This window comes from Cygnus olor, chromosome Z (assembly GCF_009769625.2).
Source record: "Cygnus olor isolate bCygOlo1 chromosome Z, bCygOlo1.pri.v2, whole genome shotgun sequence".
Taxonomy (NCBI): Eukaryota; Metazoa; Chordata; class Aves; order Anseriformes; family Anatidae; genus Cygnus; species Cygnus olor.
Window position 1 is genome coordinate 5259670 of NC_049198.1, and position 15661 is coordinate 5275330.

At 36.9% G+C, this 15661-nt stretch overlaps 1 protein-coding gene across 2 annotated transcripts in view; it reads left to right on the forward strand.

Annotated features, from left to right (window-relative positions):
• The window catches only part of RIT2 (Ras like without CAAX 2), a 207613-nt gene that overhangs the window by 95809 nt on the left and 96143 nt on the right, over positions 1-15661 (forward strand). For both annotated transcript variants that reach the window (XM_040541740.1, XM_040541739.1), the window contains exon 4: positions 4946-5137. In XM_040541740.1, coding sequence (XP_040397674.1) covers positions 4946-5137 — 192 coding nt within the window. The remainder of the gene's footprint in view (positions 1-4945; positions 5138-15661) is intronic.

Genomic DNA, 15661 nt, shown 5'->3' on the forward strand with positions numbered 1-15661 from the left:
TGAGTTCTGCTGATGTAAAACAGTGATGTGGTTCTTCGTAATGATTCTGAGTTGGGTGAAAGCTTTTCTGACCCACCACTCTTTCTCCAGTGCTGTTCAGGAGGAAATGCTTAGGACACAGTAAAGAAGCAGACATACCTACAGTGAACATTTGTGACATCCTTTCCTAGATTACTTAAGTCAAAAAGGTGAGGTTGTCCTGAGCTGAACATTGGTTAGGTTTGGTAGCCAACAATAAGCTAGTCCCTCATAAGGACATATGTATCTAAGAGTAGTCTACTTTGCCACCCAATGCTGTTTCCTCTTCTGAAGACAATACAAAATTGATCTCACTTGGAAAGGATTTCAAACTAACAAATAAATAAATAAATAAATAAATATTAAATAAATAGTAAATAAATAATCATATGTGTCCTGTTTATATTAAAAAGGATGAAATCAAAAACTAATTAAAAATATTGCTCTTTATGAAAAAGCCCTCTTGCTTGTTACAAAAAGCAGGGTAAAAGAAGATAAATCAGGATAACAGAGAGAAACCACAGGATAAGTATTTTCTTCTACACTAAGTTGTTCTCCTAAAGGCTAATATAAAAAGAAAGTGTTTGCTCACTCAGCTTGACTGAAGAAAGTATAAAAAATGTGGAAACAGGGACAGCCACCCAAAGATGGATATGGAAGTATTTCTTGGGCATGTCAGGAACGAGAAAGTGTTGCTGGAGTTGAAACTTTTGAGAGATGTGAAAGACAAAGAGCTGGGCTTCTACAGGTACACTGCCAATTTAAGGAAATCCGAGATAAATGTGTGGCTTCTGCTGAAAAGAGCTAATAGCCTACTGATGAAGAACACAACAAACCAAAACATTTAGGACTTTCTCTACCCCAGCCTTTACTGACTCATCTGCCTCATAGGAAAGTTTGATGAAGATATATATAAACATATACCCTTAGCAAAGGGGATCATTAAAGGCTAAATTAATTCACCTGGGTGTATGTCATTTAATACAACAGAATGGGATGCGACTGAGCATGTGGAGGGAACTGCTCTATGTCATTGTGAGTCCAATGTATCAACTGTGCAAAATCGTATGAGATGCCTTATAACTGATAGGGGCAACTGAAACAGACATTAGGGACATTTAGGAGTGACATGCTCAAATTTTCTTGCTAACTTTCTTCTACATATAGGCTTCATATGAGGCTTAGTACCTTTTTTTTTTTTTTTTCTTACTTCAATTCTAATGGAAAAATGGAAAAGTTATATTGCTTTCTTTCAACTTTAAGAAAGTTTTTATTTTGTTTCTATCCAAACTTGATTCTTGTTCTCAATTACAGCATCTCTCCAAAGGAGGAAGGCGATTTTGTTTCAAAAGATTTCTTATCACACTTTTCAGTTAAGCCTTAGTCATAATACACAAGAGAATACTATAGACTGATGTCAAGCTGCAAAGTGCTATAAGCATGACAAATCTTCACTTTAATTTTTAGAATTGATTTCCTTTTGAAGAGGTGTGATTTCCTTCTTTCTCTTCCCCTTGATATTTACTGACTTGGGAATGTTTCATATTTTTCCCCTATTCAGTAAAAAAAAATGTATCAAGTACTATTCCTGAATATTTTTTTGAAAAAGCCACTTTTATAGCAGAAAACAAAGACATTTGTGTGCCAAGTGCACAGATATAATGCCACTTATTTTATAAAAGAACCAAACAAAAATATAAAATAAAAACACTGAAAAATATGTAAAACCTTTGGGTCCATCTTCATCTATCGTTAAACATACATGAAACCCAGGTGAACTTGGATTTTAATAAGTGTAAACTGTGAAATCTGTCTTGAACTAAAAATTGAACAGCTTTAATTGCTTCTTACTCCTTTGTCTTGTATGTATAATGGGCACAGTTATTGAAAGGGCTACAGCAGGTTTATTGAAAATTGTATTTATTCTGTTTCCTAATATATATTACTATGTTGGGGTTTTCAGAATGTAAAATAAATGAATACATAAATAAATAGTGCTTATTTATGTTTAACCTTGGAGTTCTTGAGTCTGTAATGAGCAGTCCTGCCAAGGGGAACAGCTAAGAGGTGAAAATCAACATCAAAACTAAGAAAAGAAATTGCTAATTGAGTTAACAGAAAACGAAGTGGATGTCCCAAATCCAGTTTGCATAGAATAATCAATGCATCTGAAAATGAATCACTGCAAGCATGACACTAAGGTATTCTGGCTGTTTAGTCTAACACATCAACTGCAATAAGATGTCACAATGAAAAAATGGAAAAGCAAAATCATTCATATATTTGAAGTCATAATTATGCCCAGGCATGAAGCAGAATGTGTAGGTAAATGTCTCCCGCTTGAGAATGGTGGTGCCTATAAGCTGAGCATTTTGTCCTTTTGGAATGATTCACTGTGTGTGAATCCAGATTCTTCTTGTACTTAAGGAAAGCCACTGAGCATTCCTGGTGAGTGATCCAGGCAGTCTTCATGTTGCAGTAGGTCACTTGCAGTGTTTAACTTAAATAGGGATATGTGTCCTTATGCGTTCTTTGTTCACTGCAAGCAGCTATAAATGAGTGTAAAAAGTTCAGAGCACTTCCTGGAGGTGGATCACCTCACTGAGCAGGGCTCATTCCTTGTAAAAGGCTGTGCGGAATAATCATCTAGTGTTATAATAGTAGATTTATGAATGTTCTAACCCAGGAATACGGAACATCTGGGCTGTGATTTAAGTTATATAACAAAACATCTACTTCATGTGTCCACATGGGACCTAGAGGTTCTGTTTAGTTATCTAAATATTCAGCTCCCTCTAAACCCAAAAAGAGATAAAACTGAAAAACAGATAGCTTTTTTTTTTTTTTTTTTTTTTTTTTTTTTTTTTTTTTTTTTTGTCAGTGGAAGCAATCTGTAGTCCATTAACTATATTGACCAGTTTTCCATTATCTGTATGGGAGCTTAAGTTGTGGCCTACAACTGCATGTAGATGGCTAAATTCAAGGGCCTTAATCCACAAGTTCAACTCCACATAAGGTTTTCACTGTATGTTCAGTCTGAAGGAAGGCATCATGGCCTTGTTTAGCTCCTACTGCAAAGGAGACAATCCCACTAATCATGGAATGGAATAGGTCTAGGTGATGATGCAAAGAGAAGAAACTCAGGAAGGTTGGTGGAGAGACCCTGTCTTGGCAGGAAAGTCAGTGGGTGAGTAAGCGAGGGGGAGTATGTTTCTGTGCTTAGTAATTAACACTACCCATCTGTAACTTGGAGACTTGGAGTGTGGTCTCCAGTTTGTTATTGGTTTGGTTATTGATCCAGGGGCTATCTAATGTGGTTGAGAGGCAACGACCTGGAAACAGAGACCAGATCTCCATTCATTGTCTTGCCCAAACCAACAAAGCATAGATCCCCTTTGGCTAGATGTCTTCTGTGTTTCTACCCAACACTGCCCCACATCCAGTTTCAAGAGGATGGAACAGAACATGGCCTAATCCACTCTAAGCTATAGCTTGGCAGATAACAAACTCTCCTGGGATGACAGTGGTGAGAGTTCAGACATTTTGAAATTCAAAGTAAGCTCAAAGCAGAATCTTACCCTTAAATTGCCTATTAGTCTGCTATTTTGGAGCTTAGTCTATAAACTTCTTCCTGTAGCAGGTGAAATATTTTGAATGATATATAAGAAAGCCCCTGGGTAAAAGATACATCATGAATAAATGATAATGGTCAACACGAAAGTCTATTCACAGGAAGTATTATCAATCAACATGAGTGACTATTGAGAAAGATTTAAGGCTGGGACTTTTAAAAGAGCATAAGCAATCCATTTCCCTTCAATTTTCAGCAAGAATTGAGGAGATATATATAGCCTAAACTCTTTTTAAAATCCCCGTCTAAATTCTCAACAGAGTAAAAAAATACAGGACTTGATATTGCATCCTGCTGCTCATAGAAATGGTCCAGCGTTGATATGTGTATGCCTTCCTTTATCAGACCTTCCTGCATTTTAATATCTCTGGAGAGCTGATTCTGTCAGGAGGATTCTGATCCCGACAGACTGTTGCCATGGCATTGGGTTATTCTGGGTTGTGATCAAGAAGAACAAACAAACTTTAAAAAGAAACTGTCTTTAAAACATATTCTCGAGCTACAGTGTTTGAGACTAGTTTTTGAAAAGTAAACCTTGATTTTTCTAGAATGTAGTATTTGTTAAATAAATCTGAAAACTGTACTCCTAACTCAAAATGTAGCTGTGACAATAAATACATACAAAAATATAGGAAAATGAAGGAGGAGAAAATTGGGCCAATTATCCCTCCATTCAAAATTGTTCATTTTGATTTAATGGTATTATCCCACACTGAACTAAATACCCCAGCTCCTTTGTGAGCATTTGAAAAAGCAGAACTTTTTGTAGATTATATTCCTGTTTTACTAGGCGTTTTTCCAAAGCTGGTGGGAGTCAATTAAAATGGTTTTGATATTACTGAGCTTCTGAACTAAGTGCATAATAAAGAGCTTGTAACTATCTCCCATCCCTAGATAATAATATAGCTCTTCTTTCACACCTATTAGCATCCATTGAATTGCTAGTCATCTGTGTGTACCAGAAGGGCTACAGAAGGTTCTAGAACTACATAAAACAGTGTTTTCTATATGCAGGCACTGGCATAAGTTGATCTTCTTAGAAGACAGAGTTCTCCTGATAGGAAAAGGTTAAAAAAAAAAAAAAAAAAAAAAAAGTCCTAGGAGAAATCCTGCTGGTGTATTATCTAGGATAATGACCCAGAAGGATGCACGAGTTTCAGCAAGAACTATTTAAAACAGTAAAACAAGCAGTGTGAAATTATTTGGGAGATGGAGGAAGTTTTCAGCAAGTCTGTTATTTACAGATGGATAATTTTTTTCTGCCAAATTACTGACCAGGTTCTTCTTATTTCACAGGCAGAATTCACAGCCATGAGGGACCAATACATGCGAGGCGGAGAAGGCTTCATTATCTGCTATTCCATCACAGACCGTCAATCCTTTCAAGAAGCTGCTGAGTTTAAGGAACTCATTTATCGTGTCCGGCACACCTATGACATCCCCTTGGTGCTGGTGGGAAACAAAATAGATCTTGAAGAGTTCAGACAGGTAAGACATTTCTCTGCTGGTTTTGGCTTGGTTTTTCTTGGCTACCTCAGGGACTTCTGTAGCATACATTGTACAGCACTACTGAGAATTATTAGCACAAAATGAGGTTTATTCAAAGAGCTACACACTGGGATAGGTAATAAATTAAGGATTTAGCATTACATTTCATTTATATAATATAGATCTGAAAGTAGTCTTGGCCAATCATAACCAAATGTTTCTTTTACTTGGAAAGGAACCCCATGATTTTCTTCTGAAGCTATATATATGTCCAATATGGAAATAGATTCTGTCAGGATTCAGACAAAAAAATATGTTTCCTTTGGAAGTTACCAACCATTAAATCCAGATCATTTTCATAAATATACTAGGTTTAATTAAAGGTTTCTCAAACAGACTGGAAAAAAAAATCTAGTTAAATAGATGTATAGATATGAGATTATATTTGCTTGAGAACCAGTGGCTATGTATATATCAGAGTTTTTGGATAAGATTGGGACCCGCAAGACTTGAATTCACTTTTATTTGTATTCAGCCACAACCACCATAAAGCATTTGATTTCTGTGTCTATTAGGGCATTGACTGTGGTGTTCTCAGAGTCTAGAATAACCTTAGCTCACTCTTTTCCCTTTGCTTCCTCTCCCCTTCCTTCTGTTTGTAATGATGTGTGTATGTGCAAGATGCAGTTGGAGGGAGACCATGTTAGAAATGGCTTTGGTGTAACCAGGTACAGAATAATAAATAACCTTAATCTTAAGCAGAAACTTTGAAAGGGGAAAGAAAAGACTTCCTGTATGGGAATCTAAGAGGCTCTTTATATATGCTATGGTTGCTTTCAAACGATTGACTTCTGTGCAGACACACATTACAGTTTAATAAAATGGTGTTTTTCAGTTCATTAGCATCTGTGCTCACATAATCCTGTCTTCTCTTTTCCACTTATCCTGTCACTCTTCTCCCCCATTTCATTGTCTTCTCTCTTCTACCAGAAGAAAATCCAAAGCAGTATTAAGCCTGAAATTAGTTCTGAAGATCTGATGATATACGTTTAAAGCTTCACATTGACTTTCTTCCTAAATCAGACTGTGACAAAAATTTTACGATGACGATCCAGTTTCAGCTTATCACTCAGCTTGAGACCTTAAACAACAATGCCATGTACAACATGCAGCACAACATGTGCAGCTCCTGGGGTACTTTATATACCAGGTAGGGAAGGGACATGGATTCAGTTGTTCAACTGAGAGAACACCTGATCCCAAGAAAAATGGTATGCGATTGATTTACTTAGAGTTATCTGTAGGTAAGGTTTACAGGAATGCTGAATTCCCTAAGTGATACAAAGACTCTCTTCCAGTTTTGTTTGGCACTACCTCTTTCTGATCTCATATTTTAATGAGTGTTTATATTTAATCATTGTCAATGCATATAGAAATATATGCCATATTTAAATGTTTTACATGCTTCTTGTTGATCTTGTCTGATCTTTCAAATGTGAAAATTAATGTGTATGAATGTCTGAATTGGATATCACAAATGGCCCTCAAAATGAAGAGGCCTGGGGAGGCTGTTAGGAATGATACCAGACACAATGTCTTTGAGATGTGACAGATGCACAAAAAGTTGTTATATAGGACTGGCACTGGAAATCCTGCCTGAATGTGTATCAAGGCAATTCAGAATCATGTTTCTGATTGTTTTAATAGCTCTCTGTGAGCTAGGATTTAGGTCTCAGACTCTTTCCCTCCCTATCTTTTTTTCTTCTGCCACTGTTAACAAATGTGAAAAAGTCAGAATGATTTTCTCAAATATTCTGCAATCTGTACTTTGAGTTGTGGAAAACCCATACTTTAAAGAATAGTAAAATAATACAGTTCAGATCTTCCAATTTGAATAAAGCATCTGAATATTACTATGTCTACACAAGCAAGTACTATGAACCAGCTGAAGCAGAGCTATAGTACAAGTCAGTTTATTCTGAAGTCCACATTTCAGGAATTTAACTCTGGACTAGCTCTATTCCAGGGCCATTGTTTGAATGCTTTGCAGGTGCTGAAGTGTATGAGGTGTGCTCCTGGAGCATATCTTCACTTAACTCTCATCCAAAGTTTGGGTCATGTTCTTAGACCACTGCACAATTGAAAGCAAAGCAGAGTAAGTGGAGATGCTTAGGAAATACTGTTCAGAGTGTCTCTCTGATTGAAACTCAGACAATCATCTCTGTGCTCAACTTTAAACATGTGTTAATGGACTTCAGCAGCTCATTATTTCAGAAGTGGGACTTGAGGTTGTGCTGTACATTTAACAAACACTGAAATAAATTGATCTATGCTTACCTGCTAGGTTAAACACTACCTAAGAAACTTGATGAAATGTGGGAAGGTAGAGTGAAAGGAATCTTTTCAAGGTCATGTACTGTAGTCAGGACTTTATTAATAGAGCTTGAATGTTCAAGCATGGTAGCCAGCAAATTCTGGGGTGGCATACAGCAATGAGCTGACAATGTACAGCATTAATATATCAATGATCAAACACCGAGGAACACAAATGTACCCAGTTCAAACTACTGAGAAATGGTAGGTATCAGAATGCAATTAGCCAGACTGGAATTCAGCCAGGGCACCAGGGCTAATATTGTTGCTTTGCTTAATGACATTTTTCTCCTATGGAAATCATTAAAGGCACTGTAATATTATTCATGGTATTTGGAAACATAACATTAAGTTCAACATTTGCTGGCATCATTTCCATTTAATGACAATTCTGCAACAATCAGACAGGCTGTAGGAGCTCGGTCAGACAAAGCTATTGTTTGAAATGCAATCCAATACACAATACGACTAATGATGTATGTCGCTCGCATCAAATCTATCAACATGACTACAAGAATAAAACTAACCTGCAATTAAAATTTTGTGTTAGGAAGAACACTACTGAAAACAAAACAGCAAAAGCTTATTTTTAAATAATGTTTTTATTTTCTGATGGCTTCAGTGAAATTACTGCTGTCTTTAAGTATACCTGTCATTTCCAATGTCTTAAGAAATGGGTTTGTCTGTATACCTTCCTAAAACAAGTTTTAATTATATCAGCCTAAAGAATAAACATTTTTTTTTTTCTGAAACAATGTGGGGGAAAATCTGTGAAACAGTTGTGGGAAAAATAAATAATAATAAAGAAATCTTAATGCATATTCACAGAATCACCAAATGGCAGAATGGTTAATGTTGGCAGGGACCTCTGAAGGTCATTTGGTCCAACCCTGATGCTCAAGCAGGGCCAACCAGAGCAGGGTGCCCAGGACCACATCCAGGTGACTTTTAAAGATCTCCAAGGAGGAGACTCCAAAGCCTCTCTGGGCAGCCTGTGCCAGTGCTCCATCACCTGCACAGCACAGACCGGCTTCCTGATGTTTAAACAGAACTTCTTGTGCTCCAGTTTGTGCCCATTGCCTCTTGTCCTGGCACAGGACACCATTGAGCAGAGGTCAGTTCCAACCTCTTTGCACCCTCCCTTCAGGTATTTACAGACATTAATAAGATCCCCCAAAGCCTCCTCTTCTCCAGGCTGAACAGTCCCAGCTCAATCAGGCTCTCCTCATAGGAGAGCTGCCTCAGTCCGAGCATATTGTCATAGAACATATCCAATCTGGTAGCGAGTCTTCCTCCATCCTCCATTCACCTATTCATCCTGTAGCTGCATCTAGCCCTTTCAGACCTTGTTCTGTCCTGAATTTAGAGATTCACTAGGAAAGTAAATGGGCATGAGTGGTTAAGGTGTTCATCTGTGTTCATCTTTTGATTTTTAGCCATTGCTCTAAGAAGTATTTAAGTATTGTATGTATTTTATCCCATAGCTCTTTGATATAAAATAGACCACTAAGTGCCTGATTAGATGCCATTTGAATTTCAGTGCCTTCTGACATTAAAATATTTAGATTGATAAATATAGGCTGTATATCTGTTTTAATGTCTTTAGAGTTTCAGAAACATTTAGGACCAGCTGATGTAAAGTACAATAGATACTTTCACTTCAGCTCTGTTTTGTAACTTTACCCCAGATAGCACTTACTGAGGTTTAAAAGCTGTATAATGGTTAAATATTTTCTAATTAAAATATGTTAATCTTTAAAAATACAGTAATGAACTGATCATATTTGAACTCGCACCATGCTAAATCTAAATTTCAGTTTTTAATTAAAATATTTTATAACAAAGACATGTAGCACTGCTGAGAGACTGTTTGAAAAAATTATCTAGAAGGCTCTGCCTACTGACCATTGCAATATATTACATTCAGTAATTCAATGGGGAACTAAATAAATGAGCTCCTTTGAACAACGTGCTGTAGCTCTGAGCTGAAAAGAACAGATACTTTCTAGCTGCTTTTTCAAACTATATGTGGATGTGAGAACCCCTGTGGAAATTCTACCTACGTAAAAATTGCATAGCCTTCATTGAACACTTTTTCCTGTATGCTATATGTGATCCCAGAGAGATAAACTATAGGCTCATTCAAATCCATGGATGGCATGTTGATGGCTGTTGAGGCTAAGGTTATGAGGGCAGCTGACGCTTCATTCAGCTCTTGGCCTCTCTGGGAAGCCTGTCATCACAGTTGTTAGTTTTGCCAGTACAGCCTTGGTCCTGAAAAGAATTATGCACTTGTTTACTCTTCCACAGATGAATTGTCTTATTGGCTTCAAGCACAAATCCAAGCAGGAACAGGGCTTTTGAAAGCATTTCCTTCTTTCTCCCTCCCCCTACAGCTTCTCTTCTTCAGTATGAAATATAAAATCAATATGAAATTTGTCTTTAACATGGAACAGTATCTATTTGGAGCACTTATTAATTACAGGTGCTTACTGCATACTTACAATTTATTATATTTTCTTTCAAAGTTTTTATTAAGCCATAAGGTAATTCTTGAATCAGGATTACAATCAGGATTACATTCTCATGACATGAAGCAACTGCCTGCAGAATATTCTCGCTTAGATGAGGTTTTACTCTGGAATTTGTTTGAGATGACTTGACTGGTTATCAGATACTGTGCGCATCAATTTCTAGATTTCTCATTTTGACAGTGGCTCTAGTGTCATGTTGGCTACTACTAGTTCTAGTTTTGTACTGGCTAAAACCTTGAAATGTCTGCATCTGAGACTGCTGACGTGCTAATGTTTTTTTGTTTATTTGTTTTGTTTTGTCTTTTTTGTATGAATAACTCTTCAGTATATTTCAGACATTGCCAGTCTATACCTTCTGTTGCCTGGCTGAGACACTGAAAATAGTTACATAATATGACATTATATTTTGTTTTCATTTTCCAGTGCATAACAATGAAACACTGTTTACTAGATGTTCTGTTATTCGTATTAGTCATGTAACGGCAGTATACTGAACTTCTTACTCTAGTATCAGGATGAATTCCTTTGTTTTGGGGATTAAAACTGCTCTCAAATTTATAAATGTCCTTTAGTGCAATCAGTTCCATTTTTACTTAAGGACGTTGGGATGGAAGAATCTGTATGCTGAAGCCTCGTTTCCCACTTATTAGGCCAGTGCAGTACACAGAAACGGAAAAGTTCTGTTGTTTCTTCTCAACTTTCAAACTGTAAGTCAAAAGACATACATTTTCTGTTATTTACTGACAAAAAATAATATTAATCTGAGTTAACTTTAGACATGTTAAAGAGATTAGACTAAATGAGTCCTCTGTAAATCTGTGGAGAGCTACAGGAAATATCCTGAGTCTTAGACATATTATAAAATGAGATTAATCTTCCCCTGAAGATGTCTGTCTTTATGTCGTCTCTAGAAGGAGGCATGGGCAAAAATCTTCCTTGCCTTTATAAAGCAGCATTTGGGTGAGCAGAAGAAAATTGTTTTTAATTGTCCTTTCAAATGAGATTCTAACCTGAATCTTTCTGTTGTGATTGTTGCTGCAAAGTACAGACTAGAATCTTAAAGCAAACTCAACTTGCTTTTGGTTTCTAATGAATAAAATCTAATAAATAGTCATTCTGAAGGTAGTCTTCCCTTCTAAAGGCTGGAGTGAGCTGTGAGCTATATCTCAAATGTATTCTGGCAGCCTTACGCTAAATAAAGACAAGAAAAAACATAGTGGTATCTTTAATGGAAACAAGCCAAAGAAGAATATGACAAAGAGAAAATTCTTCAAAACGATTTGAATGTTGCATTGAATTTTTAGATGAATTCATTCATCCATCTTGACGTCATCATGGCTGTTCATTTTCCCTGGCATTCACGCAGTTACATTTTGCTGACATGAATGCATGATGAAATTGAACTATGCTTTTAAGGAGTTGCCATTGTCACTCAAATTCTCTTCTCTACATACTGCCTTACCCACATGATATAATATCATATTTTTCATTTGCTCTTCAAGTTCTGAATAAAGTAAGACGTTGTTTTGATGGATCTCTGACAGTTGTCAGAATATTTGGAACTATAACCACTGAAGTTGTCATGATGTTTTATTATCTTAGAAAACTGTCAAACATTTGATAATCACTTTCTACATTACCAAAATATGTATCTGGATTCTGATATGTTCTTCTACACTTTTAATTTCTACCTATTTTTAACTGATTTTGATTTTTTTGACATTTATTTCATAGTGTTTGCTATCCCGAGAAATCTTCTGCATATCACTTAAATATCATCTTTCAGTATTAACCCCCAAACCCCACCCCAAAAAGTGTGTGCGCTTTTCTGTGCCAATGCAATTGTAAGAGTCAATCTGGCAGTTGTTGTCTCTTGGAATGAAATTTCTTCTAAGTATCTAATCTAAATCTCCCCTCTTTCAGTTTAAAGCCACTCGCCCTTGTCCCATCTTTACAGTCCCTGACAGAGTTCCTCCTCAGCTTTCTTGTAGGTCCACTTTAGGTACTGGAAGGCTGCTCCTGGCTGAACAGTCCCAGCTCCCTCAGTCTGTTTTCATAGGAGAGGTGCTCCAGACCTCTGATCATCCTTTTGGTCCTCCTCTGGTCTCACTCTAATAGCTCCTTGTACTTCTCGGTCTGGTGGTCCCAGAGCAGAACTCACAAGAGCAGAGCAGAGGGGGAGAATCCCCTACCTCGCCCTGCTGACCACGCTGCTCTTGGTACAGGCCAAGATACAGTTTGCTTTCCGGGCTGCAAGTACACATTGCTGGCTCATGTTGAGCCATTAACCAACACCCCTCCTCCCCAAAAAATCTGACTTTATGTGGCCATGTTTTTTATTCTAGCGGAAGAACACCTTGGAGGAGAGGTGCAAAGCTGCAGAGATATTCTCTCACCTCTAGAATTTATCTAGGTTGCCTCTCAAGGTGAATTTAGACTCCGAGATTTGTCTGCTTGGTCTGGAAATTTAGAGGTTAGTTGCAAAGACTTTAATGCACTTTTCATTTGACAGCCACACTAGTGGGATCTTTCTTTCTAACTAAAGCAAGCAAATGCTGCTGGAAAACTACCCTCACAAACATACTGCCTAGGGTAAAGCTTGCTTGTAAATTCAGAAATGCTGTTGGGTGACTCAGAGCATTATTCTCAGAGGAAAACCCATTGGTTACACAATGACCACACAAAACCGTACAGCTTGCAAGGAAGCCCACAGTGGTATCATTTATTGGGTGACTAGAGCTTAAGTAGAAGCCTGTACAGATTCTGGTGCTGGAAAGCAAGATTTGTGAGGAAGCTAATTATCCCTTAAGGACTTTCATAGTTCAGTTTTCAACAGCAGGGAAAGCGGTAAGGAAGGAGCTGTGTGTGACTCACTCTGGTTCCTGTCCTGCTCCAGGGGCAGCGCTCCAAGAGCCTGATTGCAAAATCCCTTTTTATTTCTCAGTTTATTTGCTGCAATTTTCATCATCCTGTCTGTGAATATTCCTCTTGCACACCATGCACAAGCCAGTCATAATCCTGTTTTTAATGCAAACAGGGGAGATGCATGAATGTAACACATGAGGCAGTACTAATCACAGTTTTGCCTCTCCACCATCTATGCCTGAAGCAATGTGACCTCCCATCTCTCAAGAGTTATCCTCCCATTTTCTCCACAGGGACACATATACACATAAGAGAATGGCATGCAATTGGAAGGTATCTTTTTTATATACATGCTGCTATTTTTACATGAGCAAAATCAAGGTTTCATCCTAATTTTTATATATTATTTACTACAGTTCCAGTTCAGGAAGCTATTTAAGCATAGGCGTAATTAGAGTGGAACTAATGTATGTTCTTCAAGTTAATTTGCTTTGAACAAAGATACTGCCCTGAAGTTGGGACAGTAATGAGCAACTTTGTAAAAATGAAAGTCCCTTGGCAAAGTAGCAGATTAATATAGGAGGTAACCTTTACTGAGTGCATCGTTTACATAAAAATGTGAATTTCTCATAGCAAGCATAGTTTATATATGTTTTTGCAGTAATAGCTCAAATTATTTGAAAGAAGAAGTTTTGTCAGAATTTAATTACTTCTCATCATGGTGTCACAAATAAAAGCATGACCTAGTATTTATAGAAAAGAAGATAAATCAGTTTTAATCAGTTTAATTATCTTTGTTTTTTTTTTTTTTTTTTTTTTTTTGTGAAGACTTGCTTTTATTTTTGTCTTACTGACATCCTTTTTTTTTTTTTTTTTTTTTTTTTTTTTTTTTTTTTCACATGAATTAGGAAGTTAGAAAGATCTGTTTTTATCCAAATCAAACAACTTGGCTAAGAATAGCAGCATGTTAATTTCACACACAATGATGTTGTTTAAGCTGTGAAGTCTTAACAAGCAAAAAAAGAATAAATAAATAAAATAAAGCCCAAAAACCTTTACCCAGACAAATCAACCTGAAAAAAATGAAAGGAAAATATCTCTGTTTTATATGAATTCTGGAATCTTCAAACCTCTCATTCATAATGCCCAAATTTTATAGTATAAGAGCTAATAGCAGCTTCTAAATCTCTGAGTAAACTGGTTAATATAACATCGTTAATGCAGGAAGGAATAAGAAGTTACCTATAATAAACTGACATCAAAACACGTTACTACAGTTGCAACTCAGAATGTTAAATATCGGAATTCAGGTTTCTTTGTTACAGTCATTAGTAGAATTAGTCACAAAATTTTGCAGATCAGAACTCTTGACATAGGCTGGAGGTAGAGGATGATATGTTGTTGTTTTTTTTCAGTTAATCAGTATTGGGGTTGATTCAGGTTAACATCTTCATCCACTTTTTCCTGATAGGCATTTCAATGTGGAAAAAGGATGGGGATCACTTTTGTCATTACTGAACTTATTTCCTCTATTGCTCAAGAAATGTTCTTTCTCTCTGTTTCCATGTCTATCTCAATTTTACCACCTACTACAGTCCAAGAGATTAATAAAGAGAAAAATGTCTTGCCTTTTTTTTTTTTTTTTTTTTTTTTCTGGTACAAAACTGACACAAATGTTCTGTTTTCGTTGTTGTTGTTGTTGAATATGTTTGTTTGTTTTGGGGGAGGTGTTTGTATGTTTTAACAATGTAATACTCATCAGAGTATTCATCAGCACCATGGGCCACCGTTTGAGTAGTTCCTTTGAGTAGTCCTGTCATATACAGTTAGTGACTGAAATTTTGAAATTGCTTTACATCTCCTCTGAGGTAGTGGGGGAGACAGCGTCTTTACATTCAGCGATGTTTGTCATTAACAAAACCATGAGACAATTTTCCTATTCTTTTCCTTACTGTGACTTAATCAGTCTCCTCTTACATTATTGCTAAAAATTTGCCTTAGTTTCTAAGACTCCATTAATTTCTGCAGTCCACAATTTCTTCCATTCTCAAAACTGAGGACTGTGTGAGATATGTTTTTTTTTTGATGGTGGTGGTGGTGGGTTTTTTTTAGAACCATGGAATCATAGAATATCCCAAGTTGGAAGGGATCCACAAGGATCATCAAGTCCAACTCTTGGCTCTGCACAGGACCACCCAAAAATCAGACCATATGTCTGATAGTGTTGTCCAAATGCTTCTTGAACTCCAGCAAGCTCAGTGCCGTGACTCTACCCTCAAGTTCCCTGGAGAACCTGTTAAAATGCCTGACCACCCCTGCAGTGAAGAATGCTTTCCTAATAACGCTGTCCCAGCTCCATGCTGTTCCCTTGGGTCCTGTCACTGTCCACAGAGAGCAGAGTTCAGCGCCGTTGTGAGGAAGCTGCAGGTACCTGTAGGATGGGTAGAGAGCCTGAAAATAGTGCGAGTGTGATGATCTGTCAGGAAAAAAAAAAAAAAAAAAAAAAAAAAAAAAAGAGTTTTAGGGAAAATTGATGGGTTGGAAGCACTTTGTGATCAGTGACACCTGAAAGTGCTTTGGGAAACCTCGGGCAGGATTTCAGACATGTTTGTGGCTGCAAAAAAAATCTTTCTTCATCCCCTAGATAATTGCTGTATAAGACTTTAGAAGTATTTACTGTTACTGTACTTCTGAATTTTGGCACAAAGTATTTCACTGCTACATCTGTTGTCTCTCCTCTTGCTAGGCTTTT